The following is a 27,753-nucleotide window of genomic DNA, read 5'->3' on the forward strand; positions in this document are numbered from 1 at the left end:
GTATCTCTACAAATTAACCCGGCCATTACTCAATCCAGTTGATTCATTTCTGTTTCAACTGTTTTTTACTTTAAGCCTTTGAAAATCTTCTGCAACTGATGAAACTGATGAAGGTATGCTTGGTTTTATTGGTATATGCAGCCCCAGAAAGGAAAAGGCCATGACATGTGAAACTTGAAGAGGAGAGCCCCGCCAATTTTGTAACCAACTTGTGGCAGTAAGCCAATCTTTCAAAGAATTGAATAGAATCATGATAATGAAAATCTCTCATATAAAATCATAAGAAAACCCAAATAGCCGATTAGGCCTGTTCATCAAATCGATGAAACTGAGCAAATCGACCAATCCAAATCGATTTTCTAATAATTTGAATAAATTCGGCGGGTTTTGATTTAGTTATTATGTTAACATAAAAGGTCGGGTTGGTTTCGGTTTAGTTATCATGTTAATATTTTATATTTTAAATTAAAATTTTTAATATATGAAAGTGGAAAATGTCTCATATTTCTTAGTTTAAAATATTTTGTATCGTAAACTTTATATTTTAAAATTTAAATTTTTTGAACCAATATACCAAACCAATATGATCCAAGTTTTCACCAATGATTAATTGGTTTTAGGTGACCAACTCTCAAACTTGACCAAATCAATTTTACTGATCAAATAGACTGATCTTATGAAACTGAATGGACCTACGAACACCCCTATAGCCGATGGTGGAACTTAAGACTTGATTAATCAATAAAAGGAGATGTCCTTTTCGTTTAATTTTCCCTGAATTTGACTAGAAACCAAAATAACAAAAATATACAGTATAACAAATAATGCACTGTAGACAAGAAGATCCTAAAAGAACAGTTCTCACATACTGAGTAGTAACACTAGAAGGGATGATCGGTGGGGTGTGAAGTGGGGGTTTGGTACCTGATTTATTTTTGTTTGCAAAAAGATGGTTGTGTTTGGTTCAAATGCAAATAAGTTTATAATGATGCAAAGTTATAGTAATGCAAATGATTTCCGTGCAAATTTTGATTTATTTCAAAATTTGTAATCCCACGTTCTTCCTTAATCCTCCTCTCCCTTTTAAGGATTTCAATGTGAAATTATAAATTTGATAGAGAAGAGAAAAATATACATCTGTATGCAGGTTTGATGCATTTGAGATTCTTTTACCTTCCTGTAACTTGTTTTGTACATCATTCAATATTATTTACAATTTGGAGGCCTATTCAGATGGGCATTCTCTGCTTGGGTGTTTTCCTTCACCGCCACCACCTCCGATGAGGTTTGATTGGGGGAACTTAGAGGCCGATTCAGATGGGCATTCTTTGCTTCTAGGCGTTTTGCTCCTCCATGGCTGCAGCATCTCGTCGTTCCTAGGCGCTTTGCTCCCATTGATGGTTCTGTCTTTTTGCCCCTTTTCTCTTCTGAGCTTCTAAGAAGGGAGATCTTTCCATGCCGGTTCCGCCCTTCTTTCTCTCTCTCCCTCCCTCTCTGATAAATCTCCCGCTGCAATAAGATATAACCAAACGGACACAACGGCCGGTCCATATTTTACACTCTCACTGAACCATCATTTCTCAACCCCATCGGTGTAAAAGTGCATGTACACCGGAAACAAATGCTGCCTTAATGAAGAATTTTTTACCAAAAAAATAAAGGAAATTGGAAGGTGGCTTCTTGAAATATTCATCGATTTTCAGCTTAGGAAGAAAGGACCCACCGAAGAAGAGGTTAATTGGACATGGTTATAGCGATGTTAATCTCGCATCCCAGCTGGGAAACAGAAAGCCAGATGCTGAGATAATTACCAGAGTCATGGGGCCTGAGATGGGATATTTAACAACCCCAATTGTATCGCTTCAATGCGCGCTTCTACTGTTAAGTGGGCGAGGTAGTCTACCCAAAGGGAGGTGTTTTGTCACCTGGCATTGTTTTCGAGCCCACCGATCTCCAAGAAAGACTCAACAGAATGGCGTAACGTTTGATATCATCTCGAGGAATGCACTTTAATTTCTGCCTTGTAGTTGCTCCTTTTTCTCAAGACGAAGGCTAATTTAAAAGAAATTATAAGTGGCGGTTTGAGATCAAAGTAAGACAGAGAAATGAATAAATTCTAAGCACTGCTTTTGTTTTTGGATGACATACAAAAACATCTCCTGAAGTTTCTGACAATCATCAAAACCTTCCTTATATTTTTACTTTAGTAAAAATTTCCCTTAAATTTTTAATGAAATATCCTTGTCAACCTGTTATTCTCTTTTCCTCTCCGACAACCTCTTTTTTCCTCTTTCCTATCCCTGGGATTCCACCATCTAAGAGGAGGAAGGCGGCAGCTTTTTCAATCTTTCAATCCAAATCCAAAAAGAACACAGCTCTTTCAGTTTTCTCCCTGCCAATAGGAGGCTCTCCGGCTATAGAGAAGGGACGCCTCACGCCGGTGGACCGCACAAGAACTTCGGTCACCAACGGGCTGCGGAAGAAGCTGAAGGATCTGATGATGGACTTCGAAGAGCTGAGGCAGCAGACGATGGCAGATTATAAGGAGATGGAGAGCCGCCAATAGTTCACAGTAAAAAGGGAGTAACCGGTGGAAGAGGTGATAGAGAAGATTATATCGAGTGGGGGAGGAACAGGAGCGGAGGAGCTGCTGCAAAGGGCAGTGCAGGAGCACAGGAGGGGGAAGGTTCTTGAGATGGTGTTGGAGATACAAAACAGGCACAATGCGGTGAAGGAGATTGAGAAGAGCCTTCTTAAGCTGCACTTGGACATGGCGGTGATGGTGGAACCTCAGGGGGAGCAGTTGGACAACATCCAACACTATGTCATGAATGCTACCGAGTATGTGAAGGACGGGATGCGCGACCTCAGGACTACTAAGAACTATCAGAAGAGCAGCAAGAAGTGGATGTGTATGGGGTTGATTCTAGTCCTGATTCTCATCGTATTGGTCGTCATTCCCATCGCCACCAGTTTCAGTTATTCCTAAAATGCTAAAATCTTTATTTTAAGGCTGTTGTTTCTTTTGATTTATTGACTTGTATTTCTTTTTGAGGTGCGGGATGGGGGAGGAAGGCTCTAGTGAAGAACAGTTGCCGGAAAAACAGAAGGAATATTCTGAAAAAAAGGGAATAGCGCCGCTGCAACCGTAAAAGGTTTACACTCTTTTGATTTTTTTGCTCTCACAAAAAAATAACAAATGTGAATACATGGGCGAAAGCTGTCCGGTGCCCGACCCCGACGCTAAGTGGAGGCTAACTTGCCAAGCCCTCGCATTCTTGTGGAGGTGAGTCTGATTCCGACGGGTTGGAGTCCACATCCTGTGCTGAGATATCCACCTCGGCAGGGTGGGACTCCGCGGCCTGCGTCGAAGTGCCCACCTCGGCCCCAGCGGATTCACCACTTTCATCAATAAGGCTATTTAAACTAACACTAGACATGCCAAGCTAAAGGGATAGGACAACGGAAATTGGAAACAAGGGAAGGCAAACTCACCAAGAAGACCAAAGAAAGCGGGATGACCTCGGACACAGGGATAGTTGACACCGAGCCGGGAGACTTAAATGCGATCTCATGGAACTCAATCACACGGTTTGTGGTGAGAAAAATGGGCCCTTCGGCCCCTATCTATAGCCGCCCTAATCGAGGTTCAACGGCCAAGATCTGCATGATCCAACGACTCCTATGAAAACTGGTTGCACACCACCTGAAGTTGAAATCAGTTGAGCGCATGTTTTGACGTCCGCAAAGTTTATAAACGGCATGACGTCCGTGCGTACCCAATACGCGATCTGGGTCATTTCCTGGTCGAGCCAAGCGGTCATATAGGTCCGACCGAAGAACCGCCTTTCGTACCATCTAGACATTGTGCTAAATCCACCTGGCCTAGTCATGAACTCCCCGCACAAGGTCAGGACCCCCGACACGAGGAGTGGGGGGCAATTCGGGAGCTCGGGTAGGCCTATAAACGGTATTCAAAAATCCGAATTCGAATCCGGATCGAATTCGGATATGCATTGATCTGATCCGATAAATATCCGAACCAATATATAATAAATAAAATCTCTTAGGGGTAAATGAGGAAATTTGTTCCTCAAATCCCAATCAGTCAGCCCTAAACCCTAAATCACTCGACATTTTTTCTCAGCACAAGTTTTCTTCTCTCTTCCATTTCCTTGCAAACCCTAACCCTAATCCTCCCTTCGCCATTGTCGTCACCCAAGCAACCACACCGGCCACACCAGCAACTCGACGCCACTCGAGCAACCACCATCACCTATGTCTTCTATCTTCTCCTCCATCTCTTCTCTTTCAATTTTCAAATCTCGATTCATTACCGCAACCGCTCGAGAAACCACCATCTCCAACAGGCAAGAGGCAACAACAACGTCTGTGGCAACAGTCAAGTGATAGTAGTCTCAACGGAAACCACCATCACTGGCAACAGCCATTATCTTCTCTATCTCTCCTTCGTCACACTGCCATTGTCAGTGAAAGTAGTCTCGACGGCAACCACCATCATTGACGACAACCATCATCTTCTCTATCTCTCCTTCTCCATCGCCGCACTGCCATCACCGCTCACCGGCCACCACTACCATTGGAAGAATTCGAATCGAATCGAATATTCGATTTGATAATCGAAACCGAATTCGAACTCAAAGATTTGATATCCATCGGATATCGAATCGAATTCGAATATTAGTGTTCATAATTGGTTTTGAATTTGAATGTATCCTGATTCGATTTGAATTCAATCCGTTTACAAGCCTAAGCTCGAGTGTTCAAGCACCTCAATACCAAATCCACTTCGGCACCAGAGTACCGAATTGACACGTAATCGACTCCAGAAGCTTCTCAGCGGACTTCGAATCTCTCGGGATCACGCCGCATAACAACAGGCCTTATCCTCTCCCTGCCCGAATCGGAAGGTAACGATAAACTTCATTGACTGATACGTTATTCTCCTTCTAAAGCGGAACGGATCCCAACTACGTGGGTTGAGGATCCCGGAACCGTTACGTGAGACCCATAGTAGGTCAACTATATAAGGGCCTCGACCCCCAAGACCCAGGTACACGCAATTAAGTGCATCTCTAGCTCTCCTATTTCTTAAACTCTCAACTCACATATCACAATTACTGACTTAAGCATCAGAGCGACCTCGCTGGGTTAACCACCCGGGTTCTCTAATCCCCTTTTTCTTTGCAGTTCGAGTGATCTATTTATCAACAGACGTCTGAACTACCCTACAACTAGGAGCATCCAGATCACGTATCATGATACGGGATGCACGACTTCAGGACTGCTAAGAACTATTAGAAGAGCATCAAGAAGTGATGTGTGTGGGGTTGATTCTAGTCCTGATTCTCATCGTATTGGTCGTCATTCCCATCGCCATCAGTTTTAGTCATTTCCAAAATGCTAAAATCTTTATTTTAAGGTTGTTGTTTCTTTTGATTTATTGACTTGTATTCCATTTTGAGGTGCGGGATGGGGGAGGAAGGCTGTAACCGTAAAGGTTTACATTCTTTGATTTATTGACTTGTATTTCATTCCCAATAGAAGGAATATTCTAAAAAAATGGGAATAGCGCCGCTGCAACCGTAAAGGTTTACATTCTTTTGATTTTTTTTGCTCTGACAAAAAACAACGAATGTGAATAAGATGCTGACAAAAAAAACCAACAAAAGCTTGTGAGTCGTCATCATAGATGGCCGAAAGCTGTCCGGTGCCCAACCCCGACGCAAAGTGGAGGCTGACCTGCCAGAGGCCTCGGGTTCTTGTCGAGGTGAGTTCGCCTCGGACGGGTTAGAGTCCACATCCTGCACTGAGGTATCCACCTTGGTAGGGCGAGACTTCACGGCCGCCGCCGAAGTGCCCACCTCGGCCCCAACGGACTCACCACTTTCATCAAGAAGGCCATCTAAACTAACACTAGGCATGCCGAGCTAAAGGAATAGGACAACGAAAATTGGAAATAAGGGAAGGCAAACTCACCAAGAAGACTGAAGAAAGCGGGACAACCTCGGACACGGGGATAGTTGACACCGAGCTGGGAAACTTGAATGTGATCACAAGGAACTCAATCACGCGGTTTGTGGCGAGAAAAATGGGCCCTTCGACCCCTATTTATAGCTGCCCTAACCGAGGTTCAACGGCCAAGATCTGCATGATCCAACGGCTCCTATGAAAACCGGCTACATGCCACCCAAGGTTGAAATCAATTGAGCGTGCGTTTTGATGTCTATGAAGTTTATAAATGGTGTGACGTCCATGCACACCCGATACGCAATCTAGGTCATTTCCTGGTCGAGCCAAGCGATCATACAGGTCCGACCGAAGAACCACCCTCCGTACCATTTAGACATTGTGCCAAATCCACCTGGGCTCGTCATGAACTCCCCGCATCGAATCAGGACCCCCGGCACGAGGAGTGGGGGGCAATTGATGAGGGATGATTTGGTCCGACCTAGTAAGTGAATGACACGTGGACACGACTTGCCAGTAGGATGACAACTCAGCAATGAGAGCCTTGCCAGCAGCTCAGGAGCTCAGGTAGGCCTATAAACAGTATTCGAAAATCCGGATTAGAATTTGAGATTCCATTGTCAATTCGGATAATTCGAATCGCAAAACTAAACTAGTTATAAATTTTGCTTATTTGTATTTGTTCATGTAATGTAGGAAAATGATGCCATAAAGGTTGTGTTTGGTTTGATAGAAAATAAGTAAAAGAACAGAAACTTGAAGGAAAGTTATTCAAGGAATTTAAAACTTTATCTCTGTTATTTTCAATCAAACCAAACATGAACCAAAGGGTAAAGTGTTTAACAAAAAACATAAGGGTAAAATGGGCTTGAACAGTTTTGATGAGCTCTGCTCTGGGCCCATGAATTGAATTGGAGTTTCCGCTCAAGACTGTCATGATTCATGTATAACGGTATACTGTATAAGCATTATTAGGTTCCTCGAGAATTAGTGAATTATACAGTTAGGAATAATGAGTTAGAGACTTAGAGTTCTTCGACAAAAACTCAATCTTCACAAATGCTTCCGCTTGTATTAAAGTCAGATTGGATAATACTAGTCTACTGTAATCTAATGGTTGTGTTTCCATCTGCTTCCTTCGAGAGCTACAATCATGGAGAAGAGTAGCTCTTCAACTAGAAATTCGATCTTCATAAATGCTTTCGTTCATATGAAAGTCGGATGAATACTAATATACTGTAATCTAATGATTGTGTTCCCATCTTCGTTTCGTTCATCAACAAAGAAAACGTTTCAAGGACCATCTATTAGAACTCGGCTTCGGTTTTACTGTATTTCCGTCAGGAAAGGGCCAATCTGTTCAGAGTTGCCCATTTCAGATAGATTAGTTTCTTATTTGGAAAGCTGCCCAGATGCCAGTTGTCTGAGAAAGCTTCATGCTCGCATTTTCGCCTACGGACTTGGAACCGACATTCTGTTGGCCTCAAAACTTCTGAATTGCTATGCTAGCTTTGGTTGCTTAACTGAATCTAGATTGGTCTTTGATAGAATTATTAACAGAAATCTGTCTCTTTGGAGTTCAATCCTTGTTGGGTATTTCAGGACTGGGCATTTTGAAGAAGTTTTAAGGCGATATTTGAATCTGAGACAGCAAAACATCGGTCTGGGTGGTACGATAATTACATTTAGTTTGAAGAGCTGTGTAGAGCTGGGGAATGTAGAATTGGGAAGAGGAGTTCACGTAGATGCCTTCAAGTTTAGGTTAAATGCGGATCGATTTGTGTGTGCTTCACTAATTGGATTATATTCCATCCATGGAGATATTGAAGATGCAAGGAGAGTGTTTGAGGAAATATCGGAGAGAGATGTTGTTGTGTATACAGCCATGATTACTGGTTATGCACAGATGGCTGATCGACGTGCTTATGAATCTTTTAGAATTATTGCCCATATGCGGAAGGAAGGATTAGAACCTAATAGGGTGACTCTGGTGAGCTTACTCAAGGCAGCGGCCCAGTTAGAAGCACTAGAGGAGGGTCGATCTATCCATGGTTACGCTGTAAGAAGGGGCTTTGATAGTAATGGTATTCTTGAGACTAGTCTCATGGACATGTACATCAAGTGTGGAGCCCAAGACATGGTAGCATCCCTATTTCGTAGAATAAGCATGAGAAATGTTTCTTCTTGGAATGCATTGATTGCCAGCCATATTCAAAAGGGGCAGCCTGTGGAAGCTCTGAATCTTCTCCATCTCATGTTGCGGGAAAACCTAATACCAGATTTGACCACCTTAGCCAATGGACTTTTGGGTTGTGCTGATTTGAAATATCTGGCCCAAGGCATAAGCATCCATGGTTACATAATCCGAGCTGGAGTTCGTCTGGATATAGTAGCAACCACTGCTCTTATTGATATGTATTCTAAATGCAACCGAATAAACCAGGCCAGGAAATTGTTTGATAAGGCAAGGATAAGGGATGTTATCTTGTTTAACGTGATAATAGCTGGGTATCTCCGGGATGGGTCTCCTTCTGAGGCTATAGGGACATTTCGTGCTATGGTTGAAGCAGGTATCAGACCAAATCTTGCAACCATACTGAATATTCTCTCTGCTTCTGCTGATCTGACAGATACAAGAAAAGGAAGGTGCCTCCATGCATATATAGTTAGACAAGGACTTGAAGTGAACATTGAGATTGCCAATAAATTACTGCATATGTATGCCAAATGTGGGCGCATTGATATTGCAAGGCAGGTCTTCAACAGGATGACATACAGAGACTTGGTAACTTGGACGTCAATGATGATGAGTTGTGTTGCAATTAGGCATGCTGATGAAGTGCTAACACTACTGCGAACGATGCAACAGGAAAAGGTGCACCCTGATTCTATCACTCTCATAACTTTGCTTCAGGCCTTTTCTCAGCTAGGAAGGTTAAAATTAGCACAGGAGGTCCACGGTTACATGTATAAAACTCACTTAGAGAGGGATCTCCCCATCATTAATTCACTGGTAACAACATATGCAAAATGTGGAAGGTTGGACATTGCTAAATATCTCTTCGAGAACACAAGTAGATGTGACTTGACCTCATGGAACACAATGATTGCTGCATATGGGATGCATGGGAATTCTGCAAAGGCACTTCAACTCTTTGATCAAATGCAAAAGGAAAAGATTGTTCCTGATGAGATAACCTTCACTTTATTACTGTCTGCTTGTAGCCATGCAGGGCTGGTTGAAGAGGGTAAGCAAGCCTTCCATTCTATGACAGCACGGTACCTAATGGTTCCATGTGAAGAACATTATAATTGCATGGTTGATTTATTAGGTCGAGCTGGTCATCTAGTTGAAGCTTATGATCTTGTCAAGTATTTGCCATCTGGACAAAGTGCTTCTGCGCTGAAGTCCTTGCTTTCTGCTTGCAGAGTTTATAAAAATTTTGAGATGGGAGAAGCTATTGGCAGACAGCTTTTGGATTTGGAGCCTGAGAACCCAGGTGCTTATACTTTAGTATCAAACATATTTGCTGAAGCTGGCAAATGGGATGAAGTGGCCAGAATAAGAGCAATAGCTAATGAGAAAGGTTTGAAAAAGATAACTGGTTATAGTGTACTTGAGTGAACATCAATTTTAAAATCCATTTTTTTAGTTGTTTGGAATCAGCTAAAGTAATCCACATCTTGTTCAGCAGATTTTTGTTCATTGAATAAGACAATATGCTGTTGTAAATAAGATGGGATGGTATACTGTCAAGTTGTTATCAAGCACATTACCAATAATCTCCACAAGAGCAACTCCCATGCATGAAATGATGGAAACGATTCAAATCTCTCATGATGATCTCTCTGCCTGTGATTTTAGAGATAAATTTTGAGAAAGTATGACAGTCCTTACAAATACGAAGGTTCTTTGATACGTGTAGTATCGTCCCTGGACTAGAGTTAATAAGTCCAAATGCAATTGCAAGAAGTTCACTGTGTCTCTTAACATTGTTTTCTCGAAGACCTTTGTGTTCATCAAGCATTTGAGTATCTCTTCCAAATGAATAGCCTTGTTCCTCTGCTAAACTTTCGAGATCTTTCAGAAAGCTGTAAATTTCCTTTGTTTGTGGATGTGAAGTATCTCCTACTCCAAATATAAAGATCCTTCTATGCATCTCAATCATACTGTAACCAGGAACCTTTTTCACACCTTTATCTTTCATCGTTGATCTGACTTTTCCGAAATCATCCCACTTCCCTCCTTCAGCATATACATTTGATAATAAAGCATAATATCCTGAATTATCTGTCTCAATACTTAAAATGTTTCTTTCAATGCTTTTGATCATGTCCATCCTTTTGTGGACACGGCATCCATTAAGAAGAGCACCCCAGATGCTAGCATTTGCAGGGACTGGCATGGATCTGATAAATCTGTATGCTCCATCCAGGTCACCAGCTCGACTGAGAAGGTCAACCATACAAGTGAAATGTCCTAAACTGGGCACAATTCCAAAGTCTTTCATCAAGTTAAAATAGAACTTGCCTTCTTCCATACGCCCTGCATGACTGCATGCTGATAAAATATTCATGAAGGTTATTTCATTTGGTTTTATGCCTGATCCTATCATTTGACAAAAGAGGGATATAGCAGAATCAATGTTACCATGCATACCATAGCCACCTATCATTACACTCCATGATACCACACTCCTTTCTAACATGCTGTTGAAAATTTTCCGAGCTATCTGAAGATCTCCACACTTGGAATACATATCCATGAGAGCTGTATTTACATATGAATCTTTATGTAAACCACATACTATGAGCTTATGGTGGATCCATTTCCCCTTCTCTAGATAACCCAAATGAGAGAAGGCTTGAATAGCACTTAGAAAGGTTACCTTATCCATCTTGAGGCCTGTAGACAGCATGACATCAAATAGACCGATTGCTTCTATTGAAAAGCCACTCTGAGCAAATCCACCAATCATGGAGTTCCATGTTATAATGCTTTTCCATTGAATTCTACTGAATATCCTATATGCAGTATCCACAAACCCACATTTGGAAAACATGTCTATAAGGGAGTTCTGGACATATTCATTAGATTCAAAACCCGTTTTAACAATTTGACCATGCATTTGACTCCCAAGCTGAGAGCAACCAATACCAGCGCAGGCTGAGATGGAGCTTGCCAGGGTGAATGAATCTGGAAACAGCCCCTGCATTCTCAGCTCCACAAAGAGTCTCAGTGCTTCCTTTGGTAAACCTTTCTGAACGTAGACAGCTATAAGCGCATTCCACGAGACAATATCTTTATCTTGTATTGCATCAAATACTTTCTGACAATATCCAGTTTTCCCACAGCTAGCATACATGTCTATTACTGCTGGTCCCACAAGATGAAAATCAGGGTCTATACCTCTTTTAATTACGAAACCATGCACCGACATCCCCTCTCTGAGCCAACCCAATCGCGAACAAGAAGACAGAACTGCCACCATAGTTACTGAATTGGGTTCAACTTTGGATTCTTGCATTCTAAAATAAATGTCCAACGCTTCTAGATAGCAAGCTCGCTGATTGTAGCAGGAAATCATTGCAGTATATGAAACAGTATTCCTGTGAGCTGCATTCTCAAAGAGTATCTCTGCACTATTAAAGTCGCAACATTTACTGTACATAACAATAAGAGAATTCTCCAACGATTCATCTTTCTCCATCCCCCTCCTAACTACATAACCATGAACAGACCTTGCCAGTATTGGGAAACCCAGGTCAGTACAAGCTTGGGTCACACTGAGCATTGTCACGGTATCAGGCTGCAAGCCTTCAGAGATCATCCTCTTGAACATTTCTAGCCCTTCTTGGGCCTGGTCACACTGTACATAGCAGGATATAATTGAACTCCAGGAAACTACATCTCTCATTGGCATGCCATCAAATATCATGCGTGCAGCATCTAGATTGCCCCTTTCTCCATACATACTAAGCAATGCAGTCCCAACAATCCCATCAGACTCAAACCCACTTTTAATTATCCCCCCATGGACCTTCCCACCCAAACCCGCATTACCGAGACTAGAACAAGCTCTAAGAAGAGATGGGAATATAAAACTAATCATATTGATATTCTGATGCAGCATTTCATGATAGAGTAAAATGGCTTCTTTGAAGAAATGATTCCTGACATAATTCTTTATCAGTACACCCCACATGAAAGCATCTGGTCTCGGGAAGGCATCAAAGACAAGTTTAGCAGATTCTGTGTCACCCAACTTGGCATAAGATTCAATAAGTTTGGTGGAAGCAAGTGCATCTCTGTGAAGCCCGGTGACTAAAAGATGGGCATGGAGTTGTACTAGTGTTCTTTGGTTGGTGCAGGATCTAAATATGGGCATATAAAGTGTCATTTTAATTCTCAAAGATTGTTTTCGTTACTTAAAGCTAAGCAACCTGTTGGTAAATAGAAAACGAAATGTCTTCTCAGTCATTGGACCAATGGAGCTTGAGAGAGAGAGAGAGAGAGAGAGGAGCCATGGTCGTTCCGCCAACTGCTCGAGCTGTCAGAGACTCCGAGCAGGTTCTTTGACGATCCAAATTCCTAAGTCCCCAGCCACCAATTGTTTTGCTTTTGCATGTTTCTCAGGCAGTCAAAGAGATGTACAGATTGCAAGGTGGGTTACAATAAATCAACCCATGAATTCAGGGTTAGAAATGATGAGTTAAAGAGGACCCCTCCTTTGAGATTCTCTCCGTCGATGAAGGCGTACATGGTGAGAATCGAGCTCCCCAACAAAGACGTGAATGAATTATTTACCGCCTATTGGTGGGAAGAAAAAGTTTCTTAATGTCTCGGTGGTCCAGTAACGATTCCAGATAAATCAGACACTCACACTATTCGTTTGAGAGATCTGAGCCAAAGTTCAAAATACGCTCGATATATCTATCTATTGATTCTCGATCCACTCTGTGGGGTCAGTGACAAAGTCCCCCTCGTGCTTTTTCTTTTGCGACAAAGACCTCCTTTTGCACTCAAGGGTGATTGATTAGATCTGAGCCAACATGAATCGTACTTTTGTTTTTGCTCTCACTCATAGAATAGAAGTCACCAATTCAATTAACGAGTGCAAGGTTTAGAAATGAAATCCCCTACAACTAATCTTTAGGCTCTGATTGGAAAGAGTACGAATATGAACAGTGTAAATACATATAAAATGACATAAAATATAAGGTTTTGCACTCGATATATTTGTATTTGTACTCTTTTCAAATCGAGCCTACCAAAAATTTTGGATTTTGCTTGGAAAAGAATACTCAAGAAAAACAATAGATGATGCCACAAATCCATTTTAGTTGGCATCGTTGCTCCTAAATAGTAGAATACTATTATATTAAAAAGAGTAAATTTCTTAAACTATCCCTACTATTTAGTTTATTCACCAACTCTGCCTTTATTGTTTAATTATTGTCTTAGAGTATCTTTAAATTTTCTAACAATTGACTAAAACCTCTCCTACCATTAACTTTCCGTCACACTCAATCACATATGACATCACGTGATCAATATTTTTTCAAAAATACCCTTTCAAATCTCTCTGTCTCTCCTCACCTCTTTCCCTACATAGTGGACTGTCAACCAAGGCATTGCCGCCGCTGCAACCTCATCCCTTCTAATGGCCCTCACAGTCCTAGAAGCATATCTAAAGATATGAAAGTTCAAATCTCAGATCTTGTATGCACACTTGTCAGCTTTCTCCCCCAACCTCATATCCCAATTGCAACAATGATATGGAGAAGCTAAGCTAAGAGAAACAAAGGAAAGGAAAAAAACCAAGACTTCTCGTTTATACATTCAACTGAACCGTGGGGCAATTTTTTGGATCGAATCGACTTGTTCGGTTTATACATTCAACCAACCGATGCAACCAATTAACTGCAGTTTGGTTTTTCGGTTTTTTTTATGCCTTCAAAATAAAAAAAGAGGGTAATTGGAGACAGGGAGAGTAGGAGTTTGAGAGAGTGGGAGAAACATAGAGAGCTCAGAGATTGGGGAAGAACGAAGAAGAAAATTGATTTTTGGGAGCACCAAAGGCCGTCACCCGTTGGTCAATTGAAGCTATTGCAGTTGGGAGCACTGAAAACCGTCGCCCATTGGTCCATTGATTTTTGGGAGTGCCGAAGGTCGTCTATGAAACTATTGCAGTTCATTTTGGGAGCGCCGAAGGCCGTCGCCCGTTGGTTTGTTGGGGAAGAAGGAAGAAGAAAAATGGCTAGGAGAGTGGGAGAATGAGAGTTTGAGAGAGTGAGAATGAGAGAGAGAGAGAGAAAGAAAGGGAGAAGCAAATGTTTTACTTTTAGGTTGAAAAGTCTAGTTGTCCGCAGTCTAGCAGACTAGCAAACTGAAAAGTCTCAGTTTGGCAAACTGACGAACACTCTAGAGCCTAGACAGTCGAACCGAAATGTCTGAATTCAGCATTTATTAGATTTTCAAAAAACAATGAAAATTAATATATAATATTAATATAATATATACAATATTATATAAATATATATTATTGTGTATATATCGGTTGATTTGGTTAACCGCTAATTTTTTTAAATGGTTAACCAAAACCAAACCGACTGGTTCCATTAATTGACTTTTTGGTTCGGTTTTTCGGTTTTTTTCTCACCCCTAACCATAAATGGCATGGATGAGGAAGGGGAGAGGGATGATGAAGAAATAAGCTGGAATCGTATTTTCCTTACATTAATGAGACTTCTCCTTGTTTGTCTGAACAAGAACAGAGAAGTCGGAATAAGAAAGAAGAGAAGATATACGCCTATGGATGTCGGTCTCTCTAAGAAAGAGAGGTACTTTGCTTGGGCTTTTGCTTTTCTTCTTTTTCCCCAAAACTTGAGTTAAACAGTGCTGCCCCGCCGTTGTGTTTAGATCCGCCGCTGCAAGCGACGGCTATTGAAATAGGGAAAGGGAGAGAGAGGGAAAGAGAAGGGGAAAAGAAAATTCTAACAATGGAAGAAAGGGGAGAGAGAGAGATGGGAGAATAGAGAGAGGGAACAATGGTTTCAAAGGGGAAGAAGGTAAAGAGAGAGAGAGGGAGCGGTAGTTTCACAGGGGAAGTAGGTCATTCTTTATGTATTTCGCAAGGCAGTTCCTTTTGTATTTCACAAGGAGTAGCAATTGTCCATCTTTGTAAAGAGAAAAAGGAAATGTCAGGAAAATATGATTCCGGCTTCTCTTCTCCCTTTCTCACTCCCCATCGAACAGAAACAATGACCCAACATCAATTTTTCACCTTCGCCTCGAACCTCTTGACACAATCGACACAATAGCGGCAATCAGAAGTGACAAAACTTGATTCCTCTCTTAGTGTCTTAACGGAATCAAGGGCGAAGGGATATGAGAATGACTTAACTGAATGAGGACATGCTAAGAAAAAGGTTAGACAAGTGTTTTAATGAAGGCAAAATAGACATTTCAGCCATTATCAAACAATAAGGGTGTACTTAGTTAGTTAATTAAATCATAAGAGTAATTTAAAAAATTTACCCTATTAAAAGTTGGTGAATAGTGTATTATTTTATGAGGAATAGTTTTAACATTTTCAATAGATAAATATCGTTCCAATAACGATAGCCGATAGGGACCAATTTGACACTTTTTGAAAGTTCAGAGTGACATATTAAAATTATCCCAAAGTTCAGGGTTTTAAAGTAAAATTTTCCCTTATTATTAAAATAAAATGGGAGGTTTTTTATGCAATGACATGTTGAAATTATTCCAAATTTCAGGGTATTAAAGTAAAATTTTCCCTTATTATTAAAATAAAAATGGGAGGTTTTTTATAACTGTCAGAAAACTTAGCGGAGATTTTTAATGGCAAAAATTTGGATACAAACCTGGAGCAAAGCTTTCTACTTTTCATACTTCTCAATCGATTGACTCCATTTCCAAAGAATCGTCGATCGTCAGTCGATTCCATATGGAACAAAGTCAACACAACTCCGAGAAGCACTATGATCTGATAATCCTAGGAGCTTCTGGTTTCACTGGAAAATACGTGATAAGAGAAGCTCTCAAGTTCCTCACTACCCCTTCATCTCCCCTCAAAACCATCGCTCTAGCAGGCCGGAATCCTGCCAAATTGATCGAATCCCTGAAATGGGCATCTCACCCTGCAACCCCTCCTTCCCTTCCCATCATCAGAGCCGATGTCTCCGACCCATCATCTCTGCGGGATCTCTGCACCAAAACCAAACTTATCTTGAATTGCATCGGACCCTTTCGCCTCTACGGCGAGCCAGTTATCTCAGCCTGTGTCGAAGCGGGCTGCGATTACTTGGATATCTGTGGTGAACCTGAATTCATGGAGAAAATGGAGGCAATTTACCACGAGAAGGCAGTGGAGAAGGGGTCCTTGGTGGTCTCCGCTTGTGGGTTCGATTCGATTCCTGCGGAACTTGGATTGATGTTCAATTCTAGGCAGTGGGTGTCGCCGGCAGCACCAAACAGCGTTGAGGCGTACTTGAGCTTGGAGTCGGATAAGAGGATTGTCGGGAATTTCGGGACGTTTGAGTCCGCTGTTTTGGGCGTGGCGAATGCGCATAAGTTGCAGGAGCTGAGGAAGTCTAGACCCAGGAGACCTAGACCAGTAGTAAGAAGCTTTTTTTTTCTTATCTTCCTTCATCCTTCTGTTTTGAGGATTTTAATGTGATTATATTTTTTTCTGAAGAAGAGAAAAGTATACATCTGTTTGCAGGTTGATGCATTTGGGATTCTTTCGGTCTTGTAATTTTTTTTGTACATCATTCATTCTTTATTATGTGTTCAGTTTTCGTTTTTTTTTTTTTTTTTGTTTTTTTTTTTAAGGCAGTGTTCAGTTTTCATATTGGATCGGCCCTTGTGGTCTAATCGAATTGGGCCGGTATAACATGTATAGAAAAATAATCAATCTTGAGTTTGATTTTCGATTCTTCATAGTTTGGGTTTGTTCTCTATATGGAGCCTAGATTGCTTTTGCAGTTGCAAATTTTCTGATAGAAAATAAGTTATCGACCTGTGGAATTCAATTGCCATATCTCTTGATATATACAAAGAAAAAGAGTTTTTCCCCTACACTCAGGTGTCCTGGCTCATTATTTCCAGATTTCATTTCATAATGTGCCGAATTTTTTTATTCATAATGTTCCCTGCTATTTACATTACTTTTGTCTCGGATTGTTGGTGGATCAGACCTTATCTGAAGGCTGAGTACCCTGCTGCATTCCCCCTTTTGTGGGGTTGTTGCCTTTTTATCTAATGAAGAATTTTCTACCAAAAAAAAAAAAAACAAAAGAAAAAAGAAAAAGGAAAAAGGAAATTTGCGTCATTGTTGATCAAAGTTCCAGTCGGATTCTTCCTCATTGTTTCATTTGTCTTTTAGCTATTGTTTTCAAAGCTTTTGCTTTCTGCTTTCTGTTCTTCCCCCTCTCTTTTTTTTTAATTTTTTTTTATTTTGTAATTGGGGGTTCCCGTTTGATCCAAGTAATGCCGTGTTTTGTTCTTAAATCCAACTTTTATCTGCATCATTATTTAATTGATGCTCCATGAGTTGCATGCATAGGGGAGAAATGTGCAGCACTGCACTGCCTTCACCATGTTTGGATTGTTAAATTGGAGCCTTGCCCACAAGTACTCATCCCATAGACGACAAAAGGAAGGGAAAATTACTTAGGGGGTGTTCTGCAAAATGAATGCTTTTTGTTTTCATTTGTTTTTGAAATTGTCACATCAGTCAAAAAATAAAAACATGTTCTTGAGTTCTGTTATTGTTTTGACAGGCAAAACAAGTTGGTTTTGCTTCAAAAAATAAGAAATAAAAAATAAAAAACAATACATGTTTTGGAACCATATAAAAAATGGTTCTTTAAAACGAAAACAAAATTTTCAGTGTAGAAATTATATGGTTTATATAACATATTATTAAATAACCATATGAACATATTTTCTTTAAACTAGAAATTCAAGAACATGTTTTTAGTTTCAGTTTTGAAACAAAAAAAAAAGACACATATATAACCAAGAACATGTCTTCTTTGTTTTTTGTTTTAAGAATCAATTTGTTTCAAACCAGCTGGTTTTGTTTTGTTTTGATGTTGGAACTGATAACAAGAAAAATCAATTCACACTGGAGAACACCCCCTTAAACTTCCTCTGTATTTTCTGTCAAATACTTAAACCTCCCATATATTTTGACCTCCACAAAATCCTTACTTTATGTCTCAGACAAATATGCAAACACACCCTTCCAACATCTCCATTACAAGTTAGTTAGTGAAGTGTGTGTTTGCATATTTATTTGAAACCTGAAGGGAGGTTTTTGCATAGGCCAAAGTACAAGGGAAGCTTAAGTATTTGTCAGAAAACATAAGGAAGTTTAAGCGATTTCCCCAAGAGGAATTGAATGCTTTTGTGAGGTTGGGAAGAAAACATTTGCTCCATTTGATAGCATACAATCTAGCCAGATCTGTTAGGGAAGGAATGTGAACAAGGCTCATAGTTGCATTGATAGTTTTTAGGTTTGTGCATCTGTATCCTTTTCATTAGCTTTCTAACTTGTTGATGTTACCCTCCTCCCCCCATCTCTCCGGATTTTCTTTTCGTCAATATATATTGGTCATTGAATACTGTAGAGTGTAAATCTTAGGCTTGATTTAACCATCCCCTTAATGCTTCATGAGATTTTTCATGCAAGGATGTATATTTCATGATTGAGTTTTTGTTGATTTATCGGACATGGTCTATATAGACTAATGAAGCATCCATCTATTTTGCAGATAGCAGGGCCCCCACCTTCCAAAGGACCCATGGTAGAACACCAGAAGGCAATTGGCCTTTGGGCAGTAAAGCTACCTTCAGCAGATTCCACTGTTGTCCGTAGAACACTCTCAGCTCTAACAGAGAACCCGCATGGCCTTCCTGGGGTTGATGAGAATGATGGACAGATTGAGAGGAGAAAAAATTTCTGGTCAACGGTGAAGCCAGCCCATTTTGGGGTTAAGATAGGATCCAAGTCTCTATTGGGCACCATTCGGTTCATCACAGTTGGACTGTTCATTGGTCTCTTTGGATCAACTGCGTTTGGAAGGTGGCTTCTCTTGAAATATCCCTCGATTTTCAGTCTTGGGTGGTTTAAGAAGCAAGGGCCCACCGAAGAAGAGGTTAGGAGTGGTTCCTTCAAAATGTGGTTTATTGGACATGGTTATAGCGATGCTAATCTCGCATCCCAAGGAAATAGAAAACCAGATACTGAGATAATTACCAGAGTCATGGGGCCTGAGATTGGATATATAACCACCCCAATTGTTCTGCTTCAATGCGCGCTTGTACTGTTAAGTGGGCGAGGTAATCTACCCAAAGGAGGTGTTTTGCCACCTGGCATTGTTTTTGGCCCCACCGATCTCCAAGAACGTCTCCAACAGAATGGCATAACGTTTGATATCATCTCGAAGAATGTGCTTTCTGCCTAGTTAGTTGCTCCTTTTTATTTTTTATTTTTTTGCTCAGAAGTTGCTCTAGGTTCTATGTTTTCTCAAGGCTCAAGCTGCTTTAAAAGAAAGTGGCGGCTTGAGATCAAAGTAAGACAGAAATGAATAAAATTCCAGGCACTGCTTTTGTTTTCTAACTATTAAGAATTAAGAGTGTTGTTTCCACTTTCCATCAGATCACTAGCCAGATGGTGAGGCTTCTTCTTTATGGATGTGCCTGTGCCAGTGCCCACAAGAATTCTTCTTGTTAAAGGACCAGAGATGATTTCAGGTTGTGGGGCACGGTTGCAAAATGGTTGTTGGCCGGCCTGAATTTGCAATTTTTTTTTGTGATGAGTGAGATGACTGATGAATCCTCCCTCTTTGGGGGCGGTGGTGGACTGGCAACTGGCATTGGTAAGGCAGTGGACCACTAGGTTGTTAGTGCCTTATGGCCGTCCATGGACCGGTTTTGGATTGGATGCTGTTCAAAGCAAAGTCAATGTGAACAAATGGGACGGGCATATTAGACAATGAATTCGACCAGTCCAAACTTAATGGTCTAAAGTAATTTATTGGATTCTTACCTGCTCTTGATCTTGTGAATAATTTTAAGGTACATTAGGTGATCCATCAGGGGTGAAGTGTTTACGAGAATTGGCAAACTCACGCTTAATGGCCTTTTCAGTTATGCGGAAGCTGTGGCCCGGACGATCAAGTTATGCTGTTAGCTGGCTTCTGAAATCCAAGCCCCACTCAATATTTATTGACACTTAGTCCCTTAAAAAATACGAAGAAGTATGGACAGGTCCAATGCAGATTTTTTATTTTTACTGCAGAGTTATAAAACATTCAAAAGGTTAAAACCCATACTCGCCTGTAAATTGGCATTAATTCCAATCTGACACCTGCCCCAAATGTACTTTGAGCCTATAATTTCTGAACCTGTGCTGGACCGTCATTATTGGCCATTTTTTTGGTAAATTTCTTAGATTATTCTTATAATTTAATCAACTAAGTACACCCTTATTGTTTGAATATTGTCTAATGCTATTCTTATTGTTTTGGAAAATTACCATTATCGCTAAAATATTAATGAAATAGCTGAAATGTCCATTTTACCCTCTTTAAAACACCTAAGTTTGCACCCAGTCCCGATTCATTAATTATTCTCATCTCATTTCTCGTTTCTCCCCCTCATCTCAATCTTTCCACATCTGTAGCCGCTCTGTGTATCATTTCTCAGACAAAGAACAAGGAAACACCCGATAGTGATGAAACCACTTTTCTAACCTTTTTCTTTTACATGTCCTCATTCAGTTAAGTCATTCTCATATCCCTTCGCCCTTGATTCTGTTAAATCATTAAGAGAGGAATCAGGTTTTGTCGCCTCTGATTACCGCTACTGTGTCGATTGTGTTAAGAGGTTCGAGACGAAGATGAAAATTTGATATTGGGTCATTGTTTCTGTTCGATGGAGAGTGAGAAAGGGAGAAGAGAAGCCGAAATCGTATTTTCCTGACATTTCCTTTTTCTCTTTACAAAGATGGACAATTGCTACTCCTTGTGAAATACAAAAGGAACTGCCTTGCGGAGTACATAAGGAATGACCTTCGTCCCCTATGAAACTATCGCTCCCTCTCTCTCTTTGCCATCTTCCCCTTTGAAACTACTGCTCCCTCTCTCTATTCTCCCATCTCTCTCCCCCCCTTTCTTCCATTGTTAGATTTTTTTCCCCTTTGTTCTCTTTCCCTCTCTCTCCCTTTCCCTATTTCAATAGCCGTCGGTTGCAGCGGCGGATCTAAACACAACGGCGGAGCAGCGCTGTTTAACTCAAGGTTTGGAGAAAAAGAAGAAAAGCAAAAGCCCAAGCAAGGTACCTCTCTTTCTTAGATAGACCGACATCCATAGGCGTATATCTTCTCTTCTTTCTTATTCCGACTTCTCTGTTCTTGTTTAGACAAACAAGGAGAAGTCTCATTAATGTAAGGAAAATACGATTCTAGTTTCTCTGTTCTGGTTTCTTTGTGCATCATCCCTCTCCCCTTCCTCATCTATGTCATCTTCTTTAACCTCTTTTAAGTTTTGAGTATTTCAACGTGAAATTATATTTTTGCTGAATAGAAAAATATACATCTGTATGCAGGTTTGATGCATTTGGGATTCTTTTGTCTTCTTGTAATTTGTAAAACCTCTCCCGTGATTGCACTCCTTAAACTTTCTGAAATATTCGCAAGTACACCAATTTCTTGGAATCTTGGAAATGTCTAAAATATCCTTTTGAGTCTAGACCCAAATGTTTATTTTTTAAATTTTTTCCTCATGTGAATTACTAGTCCAAACCCTCTTCATCTCTTTTCTGAAATTGAATTATTTTTTATATTTCTTCATCATATTAATTGCTTAAAGGTGAAGCTGTAACTTTAAATTTTCTATTTATTTTTTATTATAAAATTTATATTGTTTTTTTTTTCTTATAGAAATTAGTTTCAATAGTAATTATATTATATGGGTATTTTAGATATTTTCATGTCTAGAGGATGGCGTTCTTATAACTGTGTCAAAATAGTTTAAAGGAGGTGATCAAGGTTCAAAGTATGGACACGTATCAGCCCGTAACGGCCGGTACTTATTGTTCTGGGACCTCTCTGATATGCCCTCCAGTGTGTGTATCGGGGTTCTAACCAGTTCAGGGGGTGGAGGAGCTTTAAACCGGTCCCTATGAACTGATTTAAAAAAAAAAATTAAAAAAAATAAAAAATCAAGTATTGATATCGCCCAATACGCCCCTACCGGTATATCAAACATATTGATATTTTAAACCTTAGAGGTGATTGCAATTACTAAACTTGAGGAGAAGTTTCAACAATTTATGTGTTCAATTTTGGTAGAGACCTGCCCTTCTAGCGTAATGGAATTGCCTAATATAACATGTATAGGAAAATACAAAATAGTCAATCTTGATTCTTGACTTTGATTTTCGATTCTTCTTAGTTTGGATATTTTCTCAATATGGGGCCTACATTGCTTTTGCTTGTGCAAATTTTCTGATAGAAAAACAACTATCTACTTACAGAAGTCATTTGACTTCTTTTGGTCTTGCTTGTTTATTTTCAATCTTCATTTTTTCTTTGTTCAATGTGCTGAAATTTATTTATGAATAAGTCCAATAAACAGGTTTTATCTTGTATTTGGGGGTTCCCGTTTGATCGAAGTAATGCCATGTTGTTTTATCTGCGCCTTTCAAACCAAACATAGCTTTATTTAACTGATTATGTCGTTTTTACGAGTTCTATGTTTTTTCTTCTTATTTTCTTTTCTACAATTTACGGTTTTGATTTTGTTTATTAGATTTTATAAGTCAAACCAAACAGTTTACATGTAATATATAATTATGTATGTAATTATATAATTGTATTATGTATAAATATAATAAATTCTTTAATTTTATAATAAAATAATAAAATAAAAGTTTTAACTTTTAACTTTTTAGAGGTGTTATATGGGCTTTCTAATTGTATTAGGCCCAATAGAATCATAGAATGGCCTAAAGTCCCCAAACCACATTAGCAATCACACCAAACTGTAATAAAACGGTTTGGTCTGAGGTCTTCTCCACACCGCACCAAACTGGACCGTGAACACCCCTTTACCATGTTTGGATTGTTAAATTGAAGTTTTGTGTCACAAGTACTCTTCCCATGGATGACAAAAAGAAGGGAAAATTAAGAGGCGTTCTACAACATGATTTTTTTTTTCATTTGTTTTTGAAATCGCCACATCAACAAAAACCAATAACACATTCTTGAACTCTTTTTTGGCTTAAAAGGCAAAAACACATTAATTTTGTATATAAAAAAAAACAATACATGTTCTTGGAACCATAAAAAAATGGTTTTTTTAACCAAAACACATTTTGTAGCGTATAAATTATATGATGATTTATGGAATATGATATTAAATAACGTTATGAAAATATTTTCTTTAAACTAGAAATTTAAAAACACATTTTTTGTTTCACTTGTGGAAACATAAAAAAAAAAAAAGCACATATATAATCAAGAACATGTCTTCTTTATTTTTTTTCAAGAATCAATTTATTTTCAAATCAGTTGGTTTTGTTTTTTTCTTTTTTGATGAATAACATAAACTGATTGATTAAATTAATAAAGAAGATGTACAAGATGATTACAAGACAGCCCAAAAGAAATTATCCCTTCCCACCCCTGCTTTGCTAATGTATCAATGAAAGTGTTAGCATTCCTTTTCACCCATTGAACATTGATTTCCATTCCTTGAGACAGCCATTTACTCCTTTTCTCATTAATATAACTCCATCATCTTCCTTTTTCAGCCACTCAATAACTAATTTTGAATCCCCCTCAATTACTAGCTTATGAATATTCAGTTCTTTAACCTTTTGAAAACATTCCAACACATCCATGATTAGATGGCAATAATTCTTCCTTCATTTTTGAAATCTCCCCCTCTATAATTCTCTCCTTTTCAAGAAAAATCTTTAGAAATTTTTTCTTCCCAAGCTGTCCAACACACAACTGCCCTTAAACTTCCTTTGTGTTTTCTGTCAAATACTTAAACCTCTCATGTAGTTTGATCTCCACGAAAACCTACCTTTATGACTCCGATGAATATCCAAATACATCCTTTCAACATCTCTATATTACCACATCTTCTTACAAGTTAATTAACAAAGGGCGTGTTTGCATATTTATTTGAATCCCGAAAGGAGGTTTTTGTAGAGGCCAAAGTACAAGGGAGGTTTGAATATTTGTAAAAAATCACAAGGGAAGTTTAAGTAATTTCCCCAAAGGAATTGAATGCCTTTGTGTGGTTGGGAAGAAATTAAAACCTGTGCTGCATTTGATAGCATAAAATCTAGCCAGATCTGTTAGGGAAGGTATGTATTTTGACAAGGCTCATAGTTGCCTCAAATGATTTTTGGGTTTGTGCATTTCTGTATCCTTTTCATTAGCTTTCTAACATGAACGATTCTTGTTTATTATTGCCCCCCAGTTTTTCTGAACTGAAAAACTTTTTGCTTTGTCTATTTAGTGGATAAAATAATAATCTACCCAATTTCAATTTCAGCTTCTGCAATTAAGGACAAAACAATAAGCTTTATAGTTCAGCCACTTTTATGGCTGTTATCAAATGTCACCCTAACTGATGCAGAATGTGGAAATCTTGGGCGGCCTGATATAACCATCCCTCTTAATGCTTCATGAGATTTGTTTATGGGGAGGATGTAAATTTCATTGCTTTGTGAGACATGGTCTATATAGACTGATGATGAAGCATCCATTTATTTTGCAGATACCAGGGCCCCCACCTTCCAAAGGACTGATGGTAGAACACCAGAAGGCGAAGGCAATTGACCTTTGGGCAGTAAAGCTACCTTCAGCAGATTCCACTGTTGTCCGTAGAACACTCTCGGCTCTAACGGAGAACCCGCATGGTCTTCCAGGGGTTAATGAGAATGATGGACAGATTGAGAAGAGAAAGAACTTTTGGTCGACGGTGAAGCCAGCCCACTTTGGGGTTAAGCTAGGATCTAAATCTCTATTGGGCATCATTCGATTCATCATATTTGGACTGTTCCTTGGTCTATTTGGATCAACTGCGCTTGGAAGGTGGCTTCTCTTGAAATATCCCTCGATTTTCAGCCTTGGGTGGTTTAGGAAGCAAGGACCCACTGAAGAAGAGTTTAGGAGTGCTTCCTTCAAAATGTGGGTTATTGGACATGGTTATAGCGGTGCTAATCTCGCATCCCAGCAGGGAAACAGAAAACCAGATACAGAGATAATTACCAGTCATGGGGCCTGAGGTTGGATATTTAACAACCCCAATTATTTTGCTTCAATGCGCGATTGTACTGTCAAGTGGGCGAGTTAATCTACCCAAAGGATGTGTCTTGCCACCTGGCATTGTTTTCGGCCCCACCGATCTCCAAGAACGTCTCCAACAGAATGGCATAACGTTTGATATCATCTCGAAGAATGTGCTTTCTGCCTAGTTAGTTGCTCCTTTTTCTTTTTTCTTTTTTTGCTCAGAAGTTGCTCTAGGGAACGTGCGCCTCCAATCATATGACATTTTGCATACATATTTAACAATCCCAAGACTGTGAACTGGCCTACCAATATTTGAATTGCCCATCTGTGCACATGCAGAAAGAACACTTGCAATGGTAATGGAATTGGGCAAGAGATCTTCCCATTTCTTGTCTGTAAATAGTTTCAATGCTTCATGAGGGTAGCTTCTCTGGGTATAACCAACAATCATAGCTGTCCATGAGACAGCTATAGTTCGCCTATGTTGAAGAGGTGATTGGGTGCTAAGGTCCTTAGCTCGGCGTTTTAGCCCTTAGGATAGGAAAGTGAATCCTCGGCAACTCGAGCTCGTTTCAAGTACCTCTCGGACAGGAGGGTCAGGGCGTGCACGGTGGAATTCACCTACCAAAAGAATGCCAGTTAGTACCAATAAAGCAACAAGTACAAAAGTTACGAAAACAACGAGACTTATCACCATGGAATGGGTAGCCGCTCGAACTCCGAGCTGAGCAGGCATTATCTCGGCCCATTCGGAGACTTCTTTACCCAAAAATTGCTCAATAATTTGACATTTTCAATATCGGTCGATTAACAATGGCCAATAGGGACGAATTTGTGTACTGTTGAAATTATCCCAAGATTCAGGGTATTAAAGTAAAATTTTTCCTTATTATCAAAATAAAAATGGGAGGTTTTTTATGCAGTGACATATTGAAATTATTCCAAAGTTCAGGGTATTAAAGTAAAATTCTCCCTTATTATTAAAATAAAAATGGGAGGTTTACTATGATTGTCAAAATAGCGGAGATTATTAATGGCAAAATTTTGGATACAAATTTGGAGCAAAGCTTTCTACTTTTCTCACTTCTCAATCGATTGACTCCATTTCCAAAGAATCGTCGATCGTCAGTCGATTCCATATGGAACAAAGTCAACACAACTCCGAGAAGCACTATGATCTGATAATCCTAGGAGCTTCTGGTTTCACTGGAAAATACGTGATAAGAGAAGCTCTCAAGTTCCTCAATACCCCTTCATCTCCCCTCAAAACCATCGCTCTAGCAGGCAGGAATCCTACCAAATTGGTCGAATCCCTGAAATGGGCATCTCACCCTGCAACCCCTCCTTCCCTTCCCATCATCAGAGCCGATGTCTCCGACCCATCATCTCTGCGGGATCTCTGCACCAAAACCAAACTTATCTTGAATTGCATTGGACCCTTTCGCCGCTACGGCGAGCCAGTTGTCTCAGCCTGTGTCGAAGCGGGCTGCGATTACTTGGATATCTGTGGTGAACCTGAATTCATGGAGAAAATGGAGGCAATTTACCACGAGAAGGCAGTGGAGAAGGGGTCCTTGGTGGTCTCCGCTTGTGGGTTCGATTCGATTCCTGCGGAACTTGGATTGATGTTCAATTCTAGGCAGTGGGTGTCGCCGGCGGCACCAAACAGCGTTGAGGCGTACTTGAGCTTGGAGTCGGACAAGAGGATTGTCTTGAATTTCGGGACGTTTGAGTCGGCTGTTTTGGGCGTGGCGAATGCACATAACTTGCCGGAGCTGAGGAAGTCTAGACCCAAGAGACCTAGACCAGTGGTAAGAAGCCTTTTTTTTCTTATCTTCCTTCATCCTTCTGTTTTGAGGATTTTAATGTGATTATATTTTTTCTGAAGAAGAGAAAAGTATACATCTGTTTGCAGGTTGATGCATTTGGGATTCTTTCTGTCTTGTAATTTGTTTTGTACATCATTCATTCTTTATTATGTGTTCAGTTTTCGTTTTTTTTTTTTTTTTTAAAGGCAGTTTTCAGTTTTCATATTGGATCTGCCCTTCTGGTCTAATCGAATTGGGCCGGTATAACATGTATAGAAAAATAATCAATCTTGAGTTTGATTTTCGATTCTTCATAGTTTGGGTTTGTTCTCTATATGGGGCCTAGATTGCTTTTGCAGTTGCAAATTTTCTGATAGAAAATAAGTTATCAACCTGTGGAATTCAATTGCCATATCTCTTGATATATACAAAGAAAAAGAGTTTTTCCCCTACACTCAGGTGTCCTGGCTCATTATTTTCAGATTTCATTTCATAATGTGCCGAATTTTTTTATTCATAATGTTCCCTGCTATTTACATTAATTTTGTCTCGGATTGTTGGTGGATCAGACCTTATCTGAAGGCTGAGTACCCTGCTGTATTCCCCCT

At 39.8% G+C, this 27,753-nt stretch overlaps 4 protein-coding genes, 1 long non-coding RNA gene and 1 pseudogene across 6 annotated transcripts; 5 read left to right on the forward strand and 1 right to left on the reverse strand.

Moving 5' to 3' along the window:
* Nucleotides 1-2,217: 2,217 nt before the first annotated feature.
* Nucleotides 2,218-3,030, forward strand: LOC148854385 (syntaxin-related protein KNOLLE pseudogene; annotated as a pseudogene).
* Nucleotides 3,031-6,964: 3,934 nt separating this feature from the next.
* LOC148854386 (pentatricopeptide repeat-containing protein At4g21300-like) lies at nt 6,965-9,761 on the forward strand. Of its 2 annotated transcripts, XM_088940875.1 has the most exons (2): nt 6,984-9,239; nt 9,421-9,761. In XM_088940875.1, the coding sequence occupies exons 1-2, from the start codon at nt 7,238-7,240 to the stop codon at nt 9,504-9,506; spliced, it is 2,088 nt and encodes a 695-aa protein (XP_088797001.1). In that variant the 5' UTR covers nt 6,984-7,237; the 3' UTR covers nt 9,507-9,761. The 2 variants fall into 2 exon arrangements, with proteins under 2 accessions (XP_088797000.1, XP_088797001.1); XM_088940874.1 differs by having other exon boundaries at nt 6,965-9,761.
* Nucleotides 8,931-12,529, reverse strand: LOC148854387 (Tetratricopeptide repeat (TPR)-like superfamily protein). Its single transcript, XM_088940873.1, has one exon. It carries the CDS (start codon nt 12,390-12,392, stop codon nt 9,765-9,767), a length of 2,628 nt encoding a protein of 875 aa, XP_088796999.1. The 5' UTR covers nt 12,393-12,529; the 3' UTR covers nt 8,931-9,764.
* A 3,303-nt stretch (nt 12,530-15,832) lies between these two features.
* Nucleotides 15,833-19,684, forward strand: LOC148854388 (putative mitochondrial saccharopine dehydrogenase-like oxidoreductase At5g39410). Its single transcript, XM_088940876.1, has 2 exons — nt 15,833-16,637; nt 18,799-19,684. The coding sequence occupies exons 1-2, from the start codon at nt 15,966-15,968 to the stop codon at nt 19,489-19,491; spliced, it is 1,365 nt and encodes a 454-aa protein (XP_088797002.1). The 5' UTR covers nt 15,833-15,965; the 3' UTR covers nt 19,492-19,684.
* Nucleotides 19,685-20,644: 960 nt separating this feature from the next.
* LOC148854389 (uncharacterized) lies at nt 20,645-25,731 on the forward strand. Its single transcript, XR_016113083.1, has 2 exons — nt 20,645-21,364; nt 24,823-25,731. It is a non-coding gene; the product is annotated as an uncharacterized LOC148854389 (long non-coding RNA).
* A 632-nt stretch (nt 25,732-26,363) lies between these two features.
* On the forward strand, nt 26,364-27,459 carry LOC148854390 (putative mitochondrial saccharopine dehydrogenase-like oxidoreductase At5g39410). The gene is made up of 2 exons (XM_088985358.1): nt 26,364-27,148; nt 27,253-27,459. Exons 1-2 carry the CDS (start codon nt 26,477-26,479, stop codon nt 27,283-27,285), a joined length of 705 nt encoding a protein of 234 aa, XP_088841484.1. The 5' UTR covers nt 26,364-26,476; the 3' UTR covers nt 27,286-27,459.
* Nucleotides 27,460-27,753: the final 294 nt, after the last annotated feature.

The sequence above is a fragment of the Nelumbo lutea genome, chromosome 4 (assembly GCF_056320005.1).
Source record: "Nelumbo lutea isolate HS-2025 chromosome 4, American lotus-T2T, whole genome shotgun sequence".
Classification (NCBI taxonomy): domain Eukaryota; kingdom Viridiplantae; phylum Streptophyta; class Magnoliopsida; order Proteales; family Nelumbonaceae; genus Nelumbo; species Nelumbo lutea.